Genomic DNA, 21,900 nt, shown 5'->3' on the forward strand with positions numbered 1-21,900 from the left:
AATTGAATTCTTCATTTGTAATCTGAATGTAAACTGTGAATGATTTTACTTGAATAAAAATTAGGCCTAGAAAAAAAAATATGTTTGTTTCCGCTTTCAAACTGAAAAAATATAGGGTAGGTAGGTAGGCAATTTTTTTTTTTTTTGAAAAAATTTTTTTTGCTTCTTTAATCAAAATGTGTATAGAAGTAACATTAATGACAAAAGAAATGGTGTTTTCAAGCATTACTGTGACTTAACTTATAATAGAAAGGTGACCCAAACTTCTTTCTGTCTTGAAAAGCTTGCAAAGTTGGAGGCTATAATTCCCTGGTTGAAATCTTGTATATCATGGGACAAAAGCATTAAAAAAATATTTAGGGGCGGCACTATAAATTAGGGTCAGTCGGGAAAGCGGAAACAAACATATTTTTTTTCTAGGCCTTACCAGTATCTCATGAACTATATCAATGACATGTGTTTATCATAAGGTAAATTTTCCAGTTTGGGATTCATGAGGAAATCTTAAATTATTAACAGTAACAGTTTTCTCCCCATTAATTCTGCTTGTCTAACACCTTTAATTGTTGAATCTATGTGAATTTATATATTTGATATATTTATATATTTGATATTTTTGCTGTAGTTCAAAATGAGAAATTCAGAATGAATAACAAAAGCTAGAAAAAATTCTTGTTTGATCATCACGATTACAATTGAGGCCATACATTTACTGAAATTCATCAGTAGCATTATTTCTGAAAGAATATTTCTTTGCTGTTTATTCTACTAAACAACACAATTATCATGATTATGTATTTAAGGTTTGAAGTTTATATTTTGTTTGGGAATAAAACTTAAAAAAGATATTGTATAGCTAAGTGTCAAGTGATGATTTCCAGGGTTTAAACTTAACGCTCGCCCACTCGCAAATTGCGAGTAAAAATTGGTGTGGGCTCATAAAATTTCTAAGTTGCTTGCCCACATGGCGAATAAAAATTCTGCAGGGGGCCGAATTCATTCCCAGTCCCCTTACTGAAAAACAGACATTTTATGCAGGTTTTTGATTTAAAACTACAGAAAAATGAAATAAATCACAGCAGTATGGTCCTGTTGTTCGTCAATATCCATCATCGTGTCCATTTAAAGTACTACACGATTTGTGAAATTCGTCTTTTTTCGTAATCCGAATTTCCTCCAACCCTCTGTAAATGAGAGATATACAATTTTAATAACTCCCAACTACTCAGTCATATGAATAGTAAGTGTTTTCACCTATTTCAGATATGTTGTAGTTAAAATATTTTACCTAGAAAATCTTATTGTGTCATTGTCAATTTATCAGTTGAAGACATGTACCAGCTAGGGCTACGTATTTAATATACAAGTATTACCAAGTAAAAAAAAAAGATAGTAAAAATGTTGATTGAATACAATTTTATTTCCTTTGATTGAATATTTATATGACATCTAATTTTTATAAAGTAAGAACTCCAATTTTAAACAGATGAATTTATATATGTATTTCATTTGTATCTACTTTTTGTCCCAGTATCTATGCTTTTTAAAAAAAATCACAGAGACTGTGGGCTAACAAATTTAGCAGTGGGCTCCTAAATTTGAAATGTAAGGAGCCCACATGGCTAGTTGAAATTTCAGTTAAGTTTAAACCCTGCAGTAGTTAGTGCTGACTTACACAAATGTTTAGTTATACTTCTAATGATTTTCACTACACAGTATCATTTAAATTTTTTCTGCATTATATTGTAGATGTGATAATGCAGTGAAATGATTGATATAAAATAATAATGAAGAAAAAAGGAGGAAGTCTAATTATTCAAATATGCCCGTAAAAGGATTAAGGTAAGGAGAAATATTGCATGAAGGGAGATAAATCTTATGCCCTTCAGGTATAGTATGCAGAATATTTCCTTTTTATCTCACCTCATTGATGTTAAGATAAGCATAATTATTATGAATACTTGTAGCATCAGCCTATTAAGTTAAAGTTTTTGCAGCTGAATTCATTTTAGACTAATAATGTGTTTAAAGGTGTGACTGTTAGGGCGAGCTCAGTCCTATACACAGCTTACAGTTGAATCGTTGATCCGCCTCTTCAGACGTCAAACTGCATGAGACAAAGTCTAAACTGTGATGTCACATGACATCAGAATTTACGGAGACAGGTCCTGTGCAATATTTGAAAATGTAATATGTTTAGAGTAGATGAAAATATTCTTTTTTACTTTTTAGCTTTGTGCAAATAAAGAAAAGTAAAAGTATCTTGGTAAAGAATAATTATTCTTGGTCTTTTGTATGTTTTAAAATAAATTTGCATGGAACCCTAGTAGCGAAGGAATTCTTTTAATGTTGAACAGGAAAATTTGCCTGACGCATGTACAGATTTCATTCTGAATTTCCTCTGTTCTTACAAATTAGTCTATTGAGTTCACTTTGTGAGCGTTGCTTCGCAACACTCGCTGCGCTCGCTATAAATCCTTTTCTTTCCAAACTTGAAGTAATGGTGTATCTGGAGATGCAGACTACAAGAATTAGTTCAAAGGATGCATCTGGCTCACATTTGATACAAATTTTGGCTACTGATGAGGTCTACTCTTGAATATAAGGGACCTGGTCAAGTATCGGTTACCGAGGCCGATCAAGATTACTTAGAATTTTTAAGTAAAGGGAATTTAAATTTGTTCGATTGATTTTCCCTGCTCTCATGAAGTGAAAGATAATCAAGAAAAGGCAAAATTAGAGTGTATGTCAAAAAATATCAATTGAACAATTTAACTTCTTGATCTTGTCCTTAGATTTTGATTTGCATTTGAAAAACTTCAATCATTGCCATAAGCTGCCATTTGGGGTCATCAATGTTCTCACAAATACATCTTGTTTACTTTTTGTAAGAACAGAAGGACCATGAGTAGTCTTTCTAATATTCAAGCATCCTTGGTAGTAAAGAGTAGAATTTCTTATTCATTGGAGGTAGGGTGGAGCTTTAATAAGGTACCAAATTTTGTCTTTGTTACCGTATATACTCGCCTATAAGTCGGTTGTATTTTTTAGTTTACTTGGCAGGGATTTGCCATTGCCCCTCTTATAAGTCTGTATAATTTTTTGCCAGAATCAGATGACAATTTCTGATGAATGCTTTGATGTTTTACCCTGATTTCATTTGATATTTAAGAAATGAAGTCGATATTTAACCTTATTATAATAAAAAATAAATATTGCCCTCTTAAGATTAAAAATAAAATAAAATTATTAAATATATATATAAAATACATTTATTATAAATGATATAATGTATCCATACTTTGTTCAACAATAGCTGTTGAAAATATTTATAGAATACTACAATTCGCCATCCAGAAAAATACCAGTCTTTTTAGGACTCACCTATACGTCGGACATAGACTTTTAGACTAAAATTTAACTCCCAAAATACTGACTTATAGGCGAGTATATACGGTAATATATGAAAATTAAATAAAAAAGATTCCTCTCTAAGACACCATGATTAGGTGAATTCATATGCATGGATTCTCACATAGAGCAGTTCAGGTCAGGTGGATCAAAATATTAGGAATATGTTTTTTCATTAGAATAAGGAGAAAAAATTCTTTAAATTCACTGAAGAACTGCAGGGCTAAAGAAACTCAGGTGAGCATTAAAACCCATGGCCTTCTTGATGGAAAAGATTAACAGATAATTAATTCGTGCATTTGCTTCATAAACTTGTTTGATTTATAGCATTTAAAAACCATTTCTGTCTCAACTATGTGAGATGAGATTCTTATACTACCCTTGACAGTGTGCTACTTGTGTGAATGTAGAAATTCTGTGAAATTTCATTTAAAAAAAGCCCACTAACCTGACATGAATTTCTGTATCACTCTCAACTATGTAAGATGAATTTCTACCCTTGACAATGTGTTATTTGTGTGAATTTTGGAATTCAATGAAATTTTATTGAAAAGGCCTGATACCCCCATCCAATAATGTAAACATCTCTACATGTTAGTGACTTTCTTGTTTTATTTTCTTTTGTAATCATATTTTTATCAATTCATTAGAAAAAGTGTTCAAGCTAACTACCAGTAATAAATGTGTGAATCACCATCTGTTTCATTTTAATCTTCATAAAAAATCTTGAATGTCACTCTCAATAAAATATGAGAGAATACAACATTTGTACAGGTTGTAAGTCTTCCACTTTCTGAGGAGGGGGGAACATGTCGAATTTCCCCAGTTATCAGGAAGCCACACTAGTTAAGTATCCTCTATGTCTTTCCGTGTCCTACTCGAGATGCACACTTGAGCTTTATAAACTGGTACTTGTAATTGTTTGTTTTTCTTGTGGCCCCTCGATTGCATGTGTCCTGGGAGTTTTATATCGTACTCTTGTTTGATAGAGGCCCCCTTATATCATAGCTGTACTCTCTTCACTGCCGTTGCTGCATACTCTCTTGTTTGTTCTACTCTTCTTTGCCGTGGTCAATTTTTCCTATTCTGGGAGAGAGATTTTTTTTTGTTTCTATAAATGGACCGTACTCGTGTTATCAAGGAAAATGGATTTTTGACTTAGCCTGAGAAAGATGAGAAATACAGGTACAGCTTTTTCTTTATTTCTGTGTGAAATTTATTAATTTTTGCTGCATCATAATTAAAAACAAAAAATCTTAATTACTGGTAATTAGCCTGTAAAAATTAACGAAGTTCTATATAGAACAAGATTATGATCAATGACTAAAGCATGTGTCTAAATTAAAAAAAAAAAAGTACAAATTTAATTTTGTCTATATTGAGGTAATATAATATTCTCTTTCAACCACATGCATTAGAGTTGGAAAGTCCTTTTGAAATACCAAGGGGTTTAAGGGGTTTCTTTAATTAAGTCGTTAAACTTTATTTAACAAACGAGATTGTTAAATGGTGATAAAGTTATGATTTAAGAGGAATGTTTTGGAGAGAGCAGAGGTTTTCCTTATCTAATAACTCTTTTGTTTCCGGGTGCTTAAGATTGCTGTTAATTTAATTTAGTGCATTTTTATTCCAACAAGTGGTTTTTCTGGAAATAAGGGAAATAGTTTTTTTGTTCAATTGGGCCATTTTCTGGAGTACATAACATGTACTAATAATTAAATATACTGCAGTGCCATGCAGTGTGTTCAAGGCTGCATTTTCAATTCATTTGAGCTTCCTTAAAGCCTTTGCTTGTAGATCATCATGTATTCATTGTTTTGAATAAAAGAAATAATTCGTTGGAAAGTAAAATTTGGCAGCATCTGTTACATTGACAACTTAGTGAAGTTAAGACAAAGCAGAAAACGATACAGAACCTGGGGCCAGATGAACTTAATGCAGCTTTGACTGTTTTGAGACAAATCCCTTTGACTAAACTTAACTCTACCACTGAGTCTTACTGAGGAAATCTATAAAGATTTCTTAGTCAGCTGCAGGTTTTAAGTTTCTTAGTTCAGAGTACTCAGATAGTCTCATAATAATTCAGGCCACATCATGTCTTTTTTTTCTCAAAGATATTTTTTAAAACTCTACAAAAATTTATTGTCAAAAATTGACAAAAAAAAGTCATCATACGATGATGAACAATCAAAGCAATCATAATGTAATGTATTTCAAGTGATCAAAATACAAAAATTCAGTTCTGTTCATTTTATTATTCTCTCAAAAGTGAAAAGCATGTACACAGTACATCATATACAAAAAACATAGTCATACAACATCTATATAAAAAAACATGTGTAATACATTGGGGCAAATTAAGGAAGAAGTAAGATTTAAGTTTGCTATCTAAAAAAAATCTTCTTTTAATCTTTTTTAAAGTGTGGATAATTTATAGTAATGCTTCTTTAAAGAAAAAATTAGATAAATAATGTTTTCTGTGATAAATGTAAAATAAATTATAAATTTTCCAGATAAAAAAATCATTTTATTATTTTGTCATGTCATAAAAAAAAAATATTATTTCCCAAACAAAACAAATCTAATTGATCCTTAACCGAAAAGAGAATAATTGATCCAGATTGTATGTAAATGTTACCTTATCAGTATTGCCACTTGGTAAAATTAACACCTTGATGTGCTGGGCAATAAACGATTTTTACCTGTGTGAGAGAGAGAGACACACACAAATGTATGCAAATGTCCAAATATTTATGCCGTTACATAACCCCCCTCCGTTATGACCAAGAGTGTCACTGAATACATTGAGAGCTTCATTGATAAACGACCCTCGTGTTGCTATCTGACCAGTGATCAAACTACTGTGTAAGAGTGTGTGGGACCGCAGGCAACAGCGAAGCACCTGTTGTTCACTCCAGTCACACACTGCCGAGGGCTGATGGAGGACTCAGGGACCGTCAAAAAGAAGTCCTCCCCAGAGGAACTCATCATCATCGTTTATGGTAGGTGTGGGGGAGGGTTTAAGGGGGGTGATGTGACCTTCTCCCCCATGGGGTATAAGGTAACAGATGGAGAGGGAAATGCATGATATCAATGAGGTGGTGTTTTTCGTTGACGGAACGGATTAGTTAAGGATTAATTACTCAGGAATTACGTACATGCACATGGACTTTATTGATGTGATGTATATTGATGCGTGTGTCATATATAGAGAGAGATGTGTGTACACTTTTCAACATTTTCCCTTGATTGATGTGTATGTGTGCAAGAAGACAAAATTACCCTTGTCATGTCACAGAGGAACAGGTGATTTGAGGCAAATTTTCTAATCTTTAGATAAAACAACCACTGTCAATGGCTGTTGCATAAGAAATGTTAGGAATGTTTTTGCCCTCATTAGCCCAAATGATGTGCAGTTTTGCTTGTCCTTTTTTATAATGACAGACAACAACTTGATTTTCCTACACAACAAAACAAGTCCATTATTTCAATTTACAACTGATAATGTTCATGTTTGTAAGACCCACGTTGGTCATGCTTATCATTTCTTGATTGAACAACTCTAATGGACTGCTTTCAGGCTACTTGTTTAAGTCTGTTAAATTCAAAAGATTTTGTTCCATGATTATGTAATTAAATCCATCTATACTGATAATATTTTTCATAGTATGTTAACACGTTTCTTAGTTAAGGCTTACAAGCTGGTATATCCATACATTGCCACTTTTTCATTTTACTGAATCTGTCAGGGCATTTTAAGGACATCAAGATTGTATGAATTTGTGTAAAATACTTCGTCTTTGAACTTCCAGCATATAGCAATTTTGATCACACAAAATATAAATAACTGCATATGTACATCTTTGTTAGATTTGAAGGAAACTTTTCCATTTTTCTTTGAACTATTAATTGTCAATGACTAATTGATATGCCCTCTTGAACTTTGGGTGAACTTGCAAAGTGTTAATTGGCTTTTAAGTGACTATACAGAGTAATATGGGATGGTCTAGAAAATATACCTATAAAATTCATCATGTATAGTTTTAACGTATGAGACTGCAGATTGTACAGTACAGTATTAAATGTATAACCTTATAATACAAGGTTAAGAATTCAGTGATAAGGTAATACTACTGCTCTTGATATTATTGTCCTACAAGATGTTACCACTCCCCTTCAGGTTACAAAAAGAGTGTTAGCTAGCCATTAAAGGGTTGTGTCAATATAGATTACGTTACATATAAATTGCCGATTCTCATGTGTGTGTATATATATACATGGAAATCAAATACAGTAGCATGTTAACAGCATGTGGGTAAAAGAAGGGAGTTATCAAATATATAGGGATGCGGTTTCATGTTCAAAGTGCATTATTAATTCATTTTACCCTCCTCCCTTGAAAAGCAGGGGGTGCATAGTAATGGGGATGTCCATCCATCCTTCCTTCTGCCTGTCACTTTTTGGGAGTTCCCATCTCTTAGCTGCAATGCTTTGTAAACCACTACATAGTTTACCTAAATGTTTACAGAATCTTTATTTTCATAACACCTTTGTGCATCTCCTATTTTACTCTTTTGATCAGAGCATTAAGGTTTCCTTAAGCAAAAAAAAAAAAAAAAAATCATGCTACCAACCATTTTATTATGTCAGGGGTACCCATTTCTTATCCACAACTCATCCTATTCCACTTACTAATAATATGAAATCCACAGAATCTGTTTTATATAGTGTCACTATGCACCTTTAAAAGACAGATATTATAGCTTATTTCACAGAAAAAATAAAAGGTCTTGACTCCCACTTTTTAGGAGATTTTGTGAGCCTAGGGCTCACGCCTCACGGTAGTCCAGTTTTTGTAAATTTACACCATATATGCATATAAGTATGAGAAAATAATGTATAGTTTCATATTTAATTTTATTATAAATCAAACATCGAATAGAATTTATATCTTTGAGAGGCGTTCTTGATCATACCATTACCTGCATTTATGAATAACTTACCAGAGCCTTGGTAAAGTTTAAAGTCATCATGATATGGCAGTTACAAAGCAAAATTCTGTAATTTGGCACATGTGTATTCTTTATTTAAACCGAACATTAATTTTGAGCAATTCATTTATATACCTGCAGTGTCTATTATATTAATTGAGAGGAGGAAAACTTCCAAAGGATACACTGGTAGATTTAGTAGGGGGAGGGAGGCCCCCTTCCCATTTTGTGTCCAAAATACCCTGGTATACATTAGATTTAATAAATAATTTTTTTATGTTGTTGTTGGCCCTTACCCTGACCCCAAACTGGACAGGCCTCCCTGTTTCTCAAGATTCCTGGATCCGCCACCGAATGATCAAATTCCCTTGCCTTTAAACTATCAGAACATTATGTAGAACCTGCATATGGATCAGTCATACCTGGCCTTTACCTATTTGATCTCTGTCCAACTTCTATGATTAGGTATTCCGTGATACTTATTACTTCTTCATCTGACCCTGGGAGAGAGAGGGGACAGTCGCCCCGCGCTCTAATTCCTACCGTCAGCTGGCAGAGGCTGATATATGAACGTGATTGATATTTTATTTCATACTTTGACAACTTTATGTCACCCTAGCCCTTGGGAAAGTTCTCTGTGGTCATAGAAAGTACTTTCATGCTTGTTAAGGTTTTTATTATAGGGAATGGTGTAGAATTTATTGGCGCTTGGGTTTGATTTTTTTTGCTATGGTCAAATAATAAATCTAATAGAATTTTTAAGGTACATTGTACTTCGATGCTTGCAAAGGACTTTATTAGGAAATGATATATAATTTATTTATATAATTTATAATTTCATTGGTTGATTTTTTTTCCTGTGGTCAAATTTTAAAAATCTATTAGAATTTTCTGAGACCCATTCTGAGTGTTTAAATTGGTACAAAGTTTAACCCGTATATTCTGCAGACTTTTGGTTACGAGACATTTATGGATGCAGGGACATGAAACTGTGTACACATCTCTCAAATTTCTGCTCCATAAAATGTGAAGGATTAATATAAATGAGCATTTATGCAGTCATTTTAATGGACACTGTGACAATAAAACATGTTGAAATGGACCCCTGTGTGGCCAGAATTTTATTGAAAAAGTAATAAATTACCAGAAAATTATATACTGGAGTATCATTATGAACATTGCAGATAAGATTAGAACAATTTTAAAATAATTTTTTGGATGATTTTTAGAAATTTATTCTTGTACGTCTTTGTAATCAGGAAGTAATAGGAACATGTTTTGGGGGCAGTTCACATGGCGTGACCATGCTGACTGGTCATAATGTTACGATTTTTTACACTTGTAATGAGACAGATAAACACTTAACATTACAAGTCTCAATTGTGCCACTTCTAAGGTACATCCCTTACAGCCCCGAGGGGTCATGACCTGAAAGAAACTACTACTTCTGTGTTGTTGCTCTCATACACCATGTAAATGTAATAGTTACATGTATATTGAAGATATTTTCACATCAAACTTTTTTTTTTGCATAAAAATATGTTACTTAGTTGCTATTTACCTGAAAAGAACATTTAGCAACATCAAACGTAAATATTTTTTGCATCAAATGTTCACTCTCATGAAAATATGAATAATATTTTGTTAATTTTTTTTTTTTACATTTTTAATAATTTTGAATTTTTTTGTCTTATCAAGAGATGAAACTCTGCTCAAGATTCACTTTGAAAATAAGAAGCTCAATGATTAATCAAGTTTTCTCCCTTTTCCCTTGCAAGTAATACTTTTAGTGCTTGAGATTATTTTTTCTCTCTCTATTTAAACAAAAGGTCACAATTTTGGTCAGTGGCCAGTTTGTTATTTAGACACGATTTGTTAATAATCACTTTAGTTTAGAAAACTGAATGACGACTGCTTGCCTGTTTAAAGCAGATATATATAATTATGTAATTGTTTTCAGGCCAAATTTGACTACAATTTTCAAGTTTTAAGTGGTAATAAGTGCTATTAAATATTAATTTTCTGCAGGTTCTAAAGATTGATATTATGATAGGCATGTAATAATTTGTGCAGATTGAGATAAAATTTTCAAATGAAGCATTTTTAAATTTATTTTAAAAGGACTTGTAGGCTAACATCACTTTGGCACCATGGCTTGTATCAAGTCGTGATAATTTTCTTCCCTTGTTTCTGAAAAATTTATAGGACGGAAAGGATGAAGTCATTTTGTAAAGTTTATTTAAGAACGCGCCAAAGTGGCCAGAAGGACTTTCAATTTGTCTACCAAAACTATTTTATGTACCACTTAACTATATTCAGAATCTTGAGTACGTAGATAAAACATTAATAAGGAGCACGCGATGATTTACTTTTCATGGCTTTTTAAATCGCTAAAGTTGTTGACTTTCACCACTTAAACAGAGAGGAATGGATACTTTTAGAACAAGACGAATTCTCAAGAAAATTCTCCATTCCCCCCTCCCCCCCAATAAAAAATTCAAGAATTTGTGAAACTTGGATCATTAAGAATGTCTGTTGTACCCTTATCTCATACAAGTTATAAGATCTGTCATCTAGTGTTAAAATACTTGAGGAACATTAGGAAGTAAAATTAGAGGTTTGAAACTTGTCTTTTTTAGTTAGATGTGAGGATGGCTTCTCTGAAGGATTTTTACCTTTCAGGAAAAAAGAGCAGTGAGGCACATGAAGGGACTTTTAAGTTAAGCTCTTAAATGATCTGAGTTTTAAAGGAAAAAGAACCACTATGCGATAAAATTGCAATTTTTTTAGTACATGTAGTAACATTGACACAGCTCCTGTACTTAATTTTTTTCTGCCTAACATAACAGTGTTATATCCTTATTCAAAAGTGACACTACAGCTCATTATTTGAACATCTTTCAATTGGTATAATTCAAATGTAAGTGTAGCTAGAAAACCACTTGACTGTCTTGGGCAGACACTGTGGTGATATCAAGATTAGGTAATTATTTGGTATTTAATAAAGTGTAACACAGGACAGTGATTGTCGCATAGAGGAAACCACTGTGTCAACTGAGACACCCCATGGAAAAGTGAACTGCCTATATAGGCAGTTATTAGACAGTTCTTTAGCAGTTTTACAAATTTTTAGCAGTTTTCAAACAGTTTCATGCAGTTTGGTTTTTACTGCTCCCCAGTAACTGCTAGGGACTTGGGAGTAAACAGTTTTCCTTAGCAGTTTTTATGCAGTAATCAACAGTTATATCTTGCTGCATATGCTTGAGGACAAGACAGCTTTCCTAAACAGTTTTGTAAGCAGTATATAAGCAGTTTCCTTGTATAATTTGATTGGGTTCAAGAGAAATTTAATGTTGGGCTCAATGTTCCACAAATATAAACAACAGGAACCCACAACTGACCGCCAAAATTATTCTTGCCAGTTTGTATTGTTGGACAAAGGTATACAAACCAATGAAGAGGGAGCCTGCTGGCCATAAGCTTTAGATTTATTGAAAAAATGATGTAGTCATTTAACTTTTGGTAAGTTATACAATATATATGTGGCCTTTAATAAAGAGATAAATTGAACACATGTTCTGTTCTAATTTTGTTTTAATATGGCATATATTAATTACAATTTGTTTCATAATTAATTCCTTTCCATTTACAGACTTTTAGAAGAGGAGTGGGACAAGACTCTAGTTTGCATACACAAATTTTTGTGTCTCTTTCAAGAAAAAACAACTGAGATCAATGGATGATCTATAAACCTGAGCAATTATGATTGATACCAAGAGAGTGCCAATTGAAATACTTTTGTGGTTTATATAAGGATAGAAAAACCCAACAATATCAAGTGCAATAGGACTGCTGTATAACCAGGACTTAATGTAGGATGAAGTGGACATTTATAGCTGTTACTTAATTTTGACATTTTAATTTACCTTCAGTGATGAATATTGTTGAGTTAATTATATGCCCTGGGATATATAAGTTTTCTAAAAAGTCAGTGAGTAATACTGCAATGTAACACAGGCATAAAACAGTGTTTAAAAATTTTTAAACATTCATCATAGCAATTTCTGATTGCTTGATTGTGTAGTTATACAAATGTACAAAATACAATAAATTAAAATGTAACAACTGATCTATTATATTGCATATCTTCGTGACTCATTAATATGAAACTAGATAAGCACTGGAAGTGTGTCTAAAGTAAACTGCTAAGAAAGACACACTTATAAAACATTGCAAAATAAACATTAGCAATCTGGGGAAGGTTAAGTAACTGCTCTAGGACTGCTTAAATATTCAAACTGTTAAGGCTAAGAAACTGCTTAATAACTGCCTTCCACTTTGCCATGGGACACTTATAAACAATAAACAGTGCTAATGTTCCACTTTTTCACTCTTAAAGAGTCACTGGGCCAATTTCTACCAAACTTGCCACAAAGCATCCTTGGATGAAGGGAAAACAAATTAATCAAAATAAAAAGGCACATCTTGTTCCAAGGGTAGATGAGAAATAGTGAAATAAAAGTGGATTCATTTAAAATCTCGAGCAATGCCTAACTTGTTGGATAGCTTTTTCATACTGTATGAGTTACTGGCCGTGGTGGATTAGCGGTAGGACACTTGGTTTGTATTCTGTAGGTTCCAGGTTCAAATCTCATTCACACCTCTAGGCAGTAAGTAGAGAGCAGAAAACTTTGATCATACAATATTGTAACATCTTTTGATAAATTTTCTGTCACATAAATTATTCAGCAGTCTTTGAAACATAAACAGCCTGGGACAGTAGTTTAGTGGAAAACAGTTTATAAAAGTCATTGTATCTTTAAAGCACTTGAAAGTGTTTGATTTTCAGATAAAAGATCAAAGGTTAAAAAGTACATAATAATGGTTAAAAAATGAGACAGATCACCTCCATTAAGTCATTTAAGTGAAATGATACAGTACAAAGCAGGATTGTTCATAAGTCCCTGGGTCCTGAATAAAGGGATTTTCATTGTCACATGCTTATTCTGGCATTCCTCCTCAACCCCATGCTAGGGGTTGAACCCCAGACACTTGGCCATTTTAATGTCCCCTGCTATTTCAGTTCTTAAGGACAATCCTGACAAAGTACAGTTTAACTCTGGTATCTCGAACATCAATATCTAGAATACCATGGATAAGTCGAAATGATTTCTTATTCTCAACCACTAATTCTTTGAGTATTTTAACCTTAATATCTCTAATCCTCGGATATCTCGAATTTTTTTCTCGTCCCATGGAGTTTGAGAAAACAAGGTTTGACTGTATATAGACGGGGTGAATTTTTTTTTAATTCTGGATGGCGAAAATTGAATATAGGCCTCTGTATGATCATGGTGGTCTGCACAGACACCAAAGTCAGCACATAAATTCCAAACATGTAATTGCTTCAGCTGGCTTAATAGTCGTAGTATAGTAGCCAGGAAGATTAAGATAATTGATTTTAATGTAAAAGTTCAAGGTCATAATTAATGATTTATGAAGTTGTTAATGCTGTGTGGACACCATCTGAAAATGTTAAATTGGGAGACATGACAGTATTTGAATGTTATATGCCATATTGCAAAAGGGATATGTCATAATAAATGTTCATGCTATATAGTTTCGTATCCTGATTAGTATTGTAAGATGGGGAGGCGAAAATAGTAATTATCCCTTATGAATTATAAGCATGAACATGAAATCATACATCATAATGTTCAGCAAATAATCTATGTTCAAAGTAGCGGGTTCAGTTACTTTTTCTTCAGGCTATTAATGCTTAATTAGTTTTCCTGATAATTAGTAATAAAGATTGCATGAAATATACATAGGAGGAACGATTTGTTAGGGTGTGTTAAACTTAAGTACGACCAGAGGAAGGCTTAATTAGCATTTAGTGGATAATTAGCTTGAAAATTAGATGCTGCAGTAATTAAACATCAAAGAAAATCTTCAGAGAAGTCCGTGACAGGCTATTAATGAGGCTCGTAACATCAGTGTCGCAGGATTCCTGACTGATGCGATTGGCTAAGGTAGATGTTACACGTGAAGAAATTGCCATGCTTGATTGTTTTAGGCTTTTAACAGCTCCCTTTTAACACCTTTTACCATGTTTTCAACTCTTAAACCTGTTAAATGAATCAAAGTCCTGACACAATAGTCTGTGAAGTAACTAACATTAGATTGTGTGTATGTCTGGGGGTCTTGATTCTGTATCATGTAGGGGAGCATTGTGTGGTCCTTTGATGCCAGGTGTCTGTATAGCTTACCAGGTATGCAGAGTTTTCCCTAAGACCAGGCCCCAGGATCATGAAACAGACTTAGACTTAAGTCAAATTTTCAAATCCATGTAAAATGTTGATCACTTATTGAATTAATTAATATCTAAATTTGCAGATAACAACACTTTTGGAAAACAATGTGGAGAAATATTTTGATTTTATGCGTGGATGACACCTACAAAATTTAAATACAACATAAAGATTTTTCCATAAGCTTAAGATAATGATCCCGGGGTCTGGGGACTAGGGAATTTCCCTGCCTGTTTCCCGCTATTTTATTCTTAGTACAGCCCTGTCTGTGTATTAGATCTGGTAACACCTGCTCTCACTGATAGCAAAAACAGCCTCTGTACGTGTGGTCCATAAAAAATTAACCTTCAGGTATATTAATTATCTTTTCTAACAAAAGCTTTACACATGGTGTGCTCTGTTCACAGGATTGTAATTTTTATTAATTTCCCAGCAGACTCATCATGTATTTACGTTTGATTTCATTTTAAACTGTTTCAGCAACCCTTGATTGTTTTTGGCTCAGTCTTTGTATTCTGTGTAAGGAATTTAAAAAGGAACAAGATATGTTTGTTAGTTAAACACTGATGTTCCCGATGGGCAGCCCTTGACAAAGGTTAAAGTTTTTCAAATGCAAGTTACGTTTTAAGGTCAAAAAAGATCAAAAAGGACTTGTCCCAGTGAAATGCTGTGAAATATGGATGTACAAGCACCAATTGTTCAAAAGTATAAATGGCATAAATTAATTTTTTTTCAAATTAAGGTCAAAAGTCTGAAGTCAGGGTCAAAGGGTCAAATTCATTGATACCCAGGGGAAGGACTATTGTCACAAGAAATATACATTTGAAATATAAAGTTCCTAGCTCCAACTGTTCAAAAGTTATTGCCACACTTTTTAAAAAAAAATTTCTTAAATAGGTCAAACACCAAAATCAAAAGGTCAAAATTGTTGGTATTCAGAGGAATGTCTTGTTACAAGGAAGAAACCTTTAAATATAAAAGACCTAGCTGTATCATTCTAATTGTTAAAAAATTATGGAAAAGGTTAATGTTATTTGAAATTAGGTCAAACTCAAAGAACAGGGTCAAAAGGTCAAAATATTTAAACCTAAAGAAGAAACGAATTGTCAAAATAAACACAGCTATGAAGTATGAAAGCCCTAGCTCCAACTGAACAAAAGTTATGGCCAAGGTAAAAGTTTTATAATTCTTTTGCAAAAGTTGGTCCAAGGTCAAGAGATAAAACATATTTGTACTCAACGAAGATATTGTCACAAGGAATATACATAGGAAATATTAAAGCCATAGCTTCAACCAATCAAAAGTTATGGGAAAGGTTCAAGACTTTGCGGACAAACAAATTAACAGACAAACAGCTAGACAGACAGATGGACAGGGTGAAAACTATTGGGCATAAGAAGGGCAATTGTGTTATATTTCATGGATGAAAGTAATGGCAAATATTCATTAATTCTTGTACAATTTACTAGATATGATTCCAATCTTGAGAAAAACCTGCCCATTTCAATTATAATAAAATTGATGCATGACTCCCCGTTACATACCACCTGCAAATGATATTTGTCCCATTTAAACATGCAGATCTTGTTTGTTCTTCAACCTCGTGAATGTTTTGGTATAGGTTCATAATTGTGTTGTAAACTTACTTATACAAATTGGATTTTTTTTTCTCATTATAAAAGGTGTGTATGCCATCTTAAATAGTAAAGGAAAAATTACAACATATGACATGGGGAAAAACTATTGGTTTAACATATTAATGTCATTTATCAACAAGAATGTTAGCTATGCAGGCCTATGAATGATGAAGGCTTATTTTGACACATCATTACTAAATGATTACCCTTCACAAAATCGGAGGGAGAAAAAAATACCTCATCTGCATAATCAATAAGAACCAAAGAGGCAATGTGACCGGTGAGGCAGCAGGTATGATTGGACACCTTTCTGACTGCTTCAGGCCAACAGTGAAATTTGATGGCAATCTGTACGAACAATATGACGCTTAAATAGGTGTTAATGATTGGTTAACAAACTGATTACCCACACTAACACCTATAGTCAGATTTCGAAGGCAATGATGCTATTCTGACTCTGAAAATAACTTGGGTTTAAAAAAAAATTATTTGGCGGTTAATTTTGAGGACCGAGATAATCTGTACAGTGAAGAAGACCTTTAGTCGACCAATTGAAATGGATTACTATTTGGTGATAAATGGGTGTAAATGAGCCACAAATTTCAGGACTTCGAAATACATAGAAAATTTTCCCAGAGGCTAAAAAAATTTGCAAAAACCATGGATGTACTGCATGTGAATATCCGTAAGTAGAGATTTGGTTTATTTAAAAGCTAACTTGTAAGTTTTTAAGGCAGAATTGCATTTTAAGCCCTGTGTGCATAAAACGTTGCAACGACCCCATACTGCAGCAGAAGTTGACAGTTTGATTTGCTTTAAATACCAGAAGTTGGTCGCTAATGGGTGAATAATTATAGATGTAGGTGGAAAAGGTACCAATAGAAAAATCAGAAATTAGGACCTAAATCATAACGGCTCAGTTTAACCTGGCTAGAAATGGCAGTTTTTAGTAATCTATATCTAGATTATCATCTCAAAATGATCCCATTGTTTCCTTAAAATAACTTTTTTTAAAAGTGCCTAAAATATTTTGAATGAGAAATAGAATATAAAAAGAAACTGTTATTTGAGGACTTTTTTAAAAACATAAAAATGCTAGCATTAAGTCAGTATGAATTTTTTTCTCTCATTTAAATGAATTTTATATCGGTACTGATAAAATTTTGAACATTTATTGCTTTTTGAAAGTCGTAAATTTGTAAGTGCCACTTCAGATTTTTCATTTTTTCTGATTTTTTTGCGACTTTTAAGTTGATTTCATTGCAAAAGAATGCCTTAGTTGTCACAAAATAATCCAGTGTATTTGACGTAATGTTTTGAAATTTTTTTTTTATAACACATTGACATGACAGATGTTGGCTTGTACATAATGGTATATACTGCATATTTTTTCACACTTGTTTTTGTAATCCTTAAAAGATGCATGACACAGTGACATATGAGGGACACACAAACACTGGTTTTATTTGTCAGTCACATTTTTCATGCATTACATTTAGTTAATTTGTAAAAAAAAAAAACTCTTGTTAGTAATGCTGTCCTATTTATTTTACAAGTGAAACAATATGGGGTTTGAAAGTCTTAATTTATTAAGTTTTGTTTATATGAAAAAAACACTTCCAAATGTCAAAAACGTGAAATAAATTAAAATACAGTTTTTAAAATGTAAATATCTCTTGTCATAAAATCATTAATTTCAACCTACCCATAAGTCAAAATGGTGAGATGCCTGTTGAAATTTGATCTTTAAATTACTTAGGTAGATGAAATTTTGTACGTGACTGTTTTTCTTTTACAATTTTTTTTTTTTATAATTACCATATCTTAATTAAATTCCTTATTTGACTTTCAGTTATGGGCAATACATGTATCATCTTAGATATTCAGATTCCTCATTTTACTTGATTGATTACTGCATTTTAGACTTTTGTCTAATGATATTGTAAGAAACTTGTGCTGTTTAAACTCAGAAAAATGGCCACCCATCAAGGCTTTAAAGTATTAATTCATGTTTGATGTGATCATTTTAACACAATGAATCGTTACCAAATCACATGATAAAACAAGGTGTAATAAACTGCTACGGGGATGGGATGGTTTTTACAGTTGAGTGTTTTATAATGTTCGAAATATTCCCTTTGGCTTGCATATAAAAATGACGATTTGATATAACTGCAGATACTCAGATGGTATCGGCATTTAATTTGACAATGGGCTTAGCTAAGTGAAAAACAATGCAATAATGAAGTGATTGACACTTTCCTTTGTCTAAATGCTTTTGAACTTTGAAAATCCATAAGTTGGCCACTTCGGTTATACAATTAGAATTTTAAATCGGGTGCTTGTTCGTCATTGATGGTCCTTCATTTGGGTAATGCATCTTGTTATGACCAATCAATAGTATTACTTTTTTTTAATTAATTAAATAGATGTATTTATTTTGAATTGAAATGGAAAGATTTTTCAAAAATGCATAATTGACAATGATGGAATTTTGGAAGTTCACAAAGGCAAAGCTTTATTTATATGATTTAAAACCTCAGTGGAGGGTTAAATTGATAAAATTTCAACGAAACTTGGCATGACAAAAAAATGGAATGTTGAAGTTCTTCAAACTTGCAGGCTTACTCTGCTTGAAAGTAATTTAACTGATACAATATGTAATGATTTTTTGTGGAATAGTTTATATATCAGTACAATCTTGTAGGTGAAAAAGTATATAAGTACAATGTACATGCACAGTAAAACATCTTTTCTAGACACTACTGGTAACATAGAAATTGACATTCTGTTAGAACAGACATTCTGGATTACACAGAATTTGGATTAGACAAGTTTTACTGTATATGTACTATATGATTTATACTAAAGAATGATAAGCTGTGATGCTATGTATGATAAAGCTGCTTTCCAAATTTCCAATGACAAATGCTGGATTCTGACCACCAATCATATGTTTGATTGGTGTGATGACATAATGTAGAGTTCTGATGACACAATGTTCAAGTACCAGTAATGATTTGGGGTGCAGATGAAGAGAAAGAAATAAAAACAGATGGAGAGATATGTAACAAAGTTTGATATATATTATGAAATATCCTCATGCCCATGTTATAATTTTGATTTAATCATTTTTAAGTGGTTTATGAACATAAATGATATATTTCTGCAATGAGTTGTCTTCTATAACACTCGGCATGCAAAGTTTTCTGATTGGTCAATGTATTGAGTGTTCAAATAATTTGTGAGGCAAAGATTTTTCAACACCTTATTTTGTGTATAGACAGTATTCAAAATTAATTATTACACAAATAATATCAGTGGTATCCATAGATCTAAGGTGTAATGAAAGCTCATGCATAATATATACAAAATCTTACACTTTATTATGGTTTAATTAGAAGATGAAATTCGCACGACATGAAATGACCATGCAGGATTAGATTGCAATATTATATCGCATTACTTTATTTATTAAAACAAAATCCAGTGTTGGGCTCCCAATATTAATTATCCCTGATTGTATTAGTTCTTAAGAATTCATATATTAACTTTCTAATAAATCTCTTACATCTGAATCAAGATGTTTCTTTTGGATGATATGGCACAAACCAGGCTGATGAAAATTTGCAACTTTGATAAAGGCAGCCAAGAAAATCCTACACATATTGATTCATTTCAAATCTTCAGAATTTAGGAACTTCATTAATTGAGAACCAATGGCATTAGATTGAAAATTTTGGCTTGATTGCGGCAATAAATCTTCAATTAACAAATTTGTGATGATATATTTGGAATGAAGAATCAATCGTTGTTGGCAATTAAAGTGTTATTAGAACATGTCGGTGTGCTGACTTTCCCATGATGCCCCTGGAAGGATGGAAGTTTTCCGGCAAAGTGACGCAGAAGCAAAGGCCTTGGGTGGTAGAAAACAATCTGCCCTTATTAGTTTTACTGTTAGATTTCTCCGAAGATCGTGTTAATTCACATTTATCACACCACAGTGAAATTCAGACACATTTAAGGCCTCGTAATTAAATAACGTTTTGGTAAAAAAATTAATTTTAGGATGTTTGACGGACGTTGTGCCTCGCTCTGGATCATAGAAATTGCTGTTTTATTGTTCAAGGAACTCGTTTGAGTTTTAGTAATTTCAGAGTATAAGTTTATTATAAGGTATTCTTAAGTTTTGAGCATAACACTCATTGGTTGGTTATTTTCAAATGGTTATTCTCCAAATAAGGCAAGATGTATTTTGTGAACTTCATAGTAAACTAAATCATGGTAAATTCACTTTGTTTCCCTCTATAATACTTCCAACAATTGAACATTGCAGCTTTTATAGTAGCAGTCCAATATATTATATATTCCATATTTTCCCCATGTTAAGTATAAAGTGAAATGGCTCTTCGAAAACAAGAACCATCCTCATGCAGGTAGAATGATCCAAGGTTGCATTTACAAATCATGAACCCCAGGGTAGGACTGTGGGTCACAAAAGGGGTTCAAAGGTAACGGAAATATCTTTTTAAAATCTCCTCAAGAAAAGCAAAGCATTGATCAATCATATAAAATCTGTAAGGTATCATCCCCAGGAAATTAAAATGTTTAGATTGAGATTTGTGAAAATCTAATGAGCTCTCCAGTCATAGAAATGACCTCATGGGAAATATAGGATTGGACTACAATGGACAATCAAAGTTGGAATAGATACAAGGAAAAATCTTTGAAAGTCTAATTCTCAACAACTGTTCATATCCATAATGTCATTTTTAGCTTGCCTGAGCTGAAAGTTAAATGAAATTTTCTGATCACCCGTTGTCCATCATCTTTGCAAACCACGGCCAAAATGTATGATCCTCTCCCATTCAGGTTGTGGTTGAATGTGAAGAGAATATTTCGTAGCTCAATCATTAAAATATTGACCAATGCGAGTAAAGCATAGTCAGATAATAAACTGATGCAACCTTTCAACACCCATGCAATCACAGTGTACAAGATACTTCTTGTATACTGTTGATATCAATTGTTGATTTCAATTGCGATGGAAACAAAAAAATGTCACTGGCTGAATATGACGTCACAATATAGAGGAACAAATATTCAATATAACAACACTTTTTGTGATCAAGCAGTCACGGGTAGGAGAGAGCTGTATGCAGACTCCAGACTATGGCATGAGAGTAGGTTGTCCATCTGTCTGTCCGTCTGTCTGTAAACTTTTCACATTTTAAACTTCTTCTCAAGAATCACTGGGCCAATTTTAACTAATGTTGGTACAAAGCATCCATGGGTGAAGGGGAGTTTTATTAAACAAATTAAAGCCAAGTCCCCTTACAAGCATAGATAATCAAGAAAAGACAAAAATTGGCTTGGGTCATTAAAAAAACCTTCCTATCAAGAACCACCAAGCCAGAAAAGCTGAAACTTACATTGAAGCATTCTGGGATAGTGTAGATTCTATATTGTCCAAATCATGACCCCTGGTGGTCAGTTGGGGTCACAATAGGTATTGCAATAGGGGAAATATGGTAAAGAACAGCACGACCA

General features: G+C 32.8%; 1 protein-coding gene across 5 annotated transcripts in view; it reads left to right on the forward strand.

Moving 5' to 3' along the window:
• Positions 1–1,743: 1,743 nt before the first annotated feature.
• LOC134279320 (LIM domain only protein 3-like) overlaps positions 1,744–21,900 on the forward strand; it is an 87,064-nt gene continuing 66,907 nt past the window's right edge. For 2 of the 5 annotated variants that reach the window (XM_062761700.1, XM_062761694.1), the window contains exon 1: positions 16,747–17,035. In XM_062761700.1, the coding sequence (XP_062617684.1) occupies positions 16,939–17,035 (97 nt within the window). In that variant the 5' untranslated portion in view covers positions 16,747–16,938. Of the gene's footprint in view, positions 1,843–4,351; positions 4,597–6,270; positions 6,414–16,746; positions 17,036–21,900 lie in introns of those variants that run through there. The other 3 variants (XM_062761728.1, XM_062761717.1, XM_062761709.1) reach the window with 3 other exon arrangements.

The sequence above is a fragment of the Saccostrea cucullata genome, unplaced genomic scaffold, assembly GCF_032062105.1.
Source record: "Saccostrea cucullata isolate Sc308-1 unplaced genomic scaffold, CSIRO_AGI_Scuc_v1 ctg2943, whole genome shotgun sequence".
Lineage (NCBI taxonomy): Eukaryota > Metazoa > Mollusca > Bivalvia > Ostreida > Ostreidae > Saccostrea > Saccostrea cuccullata.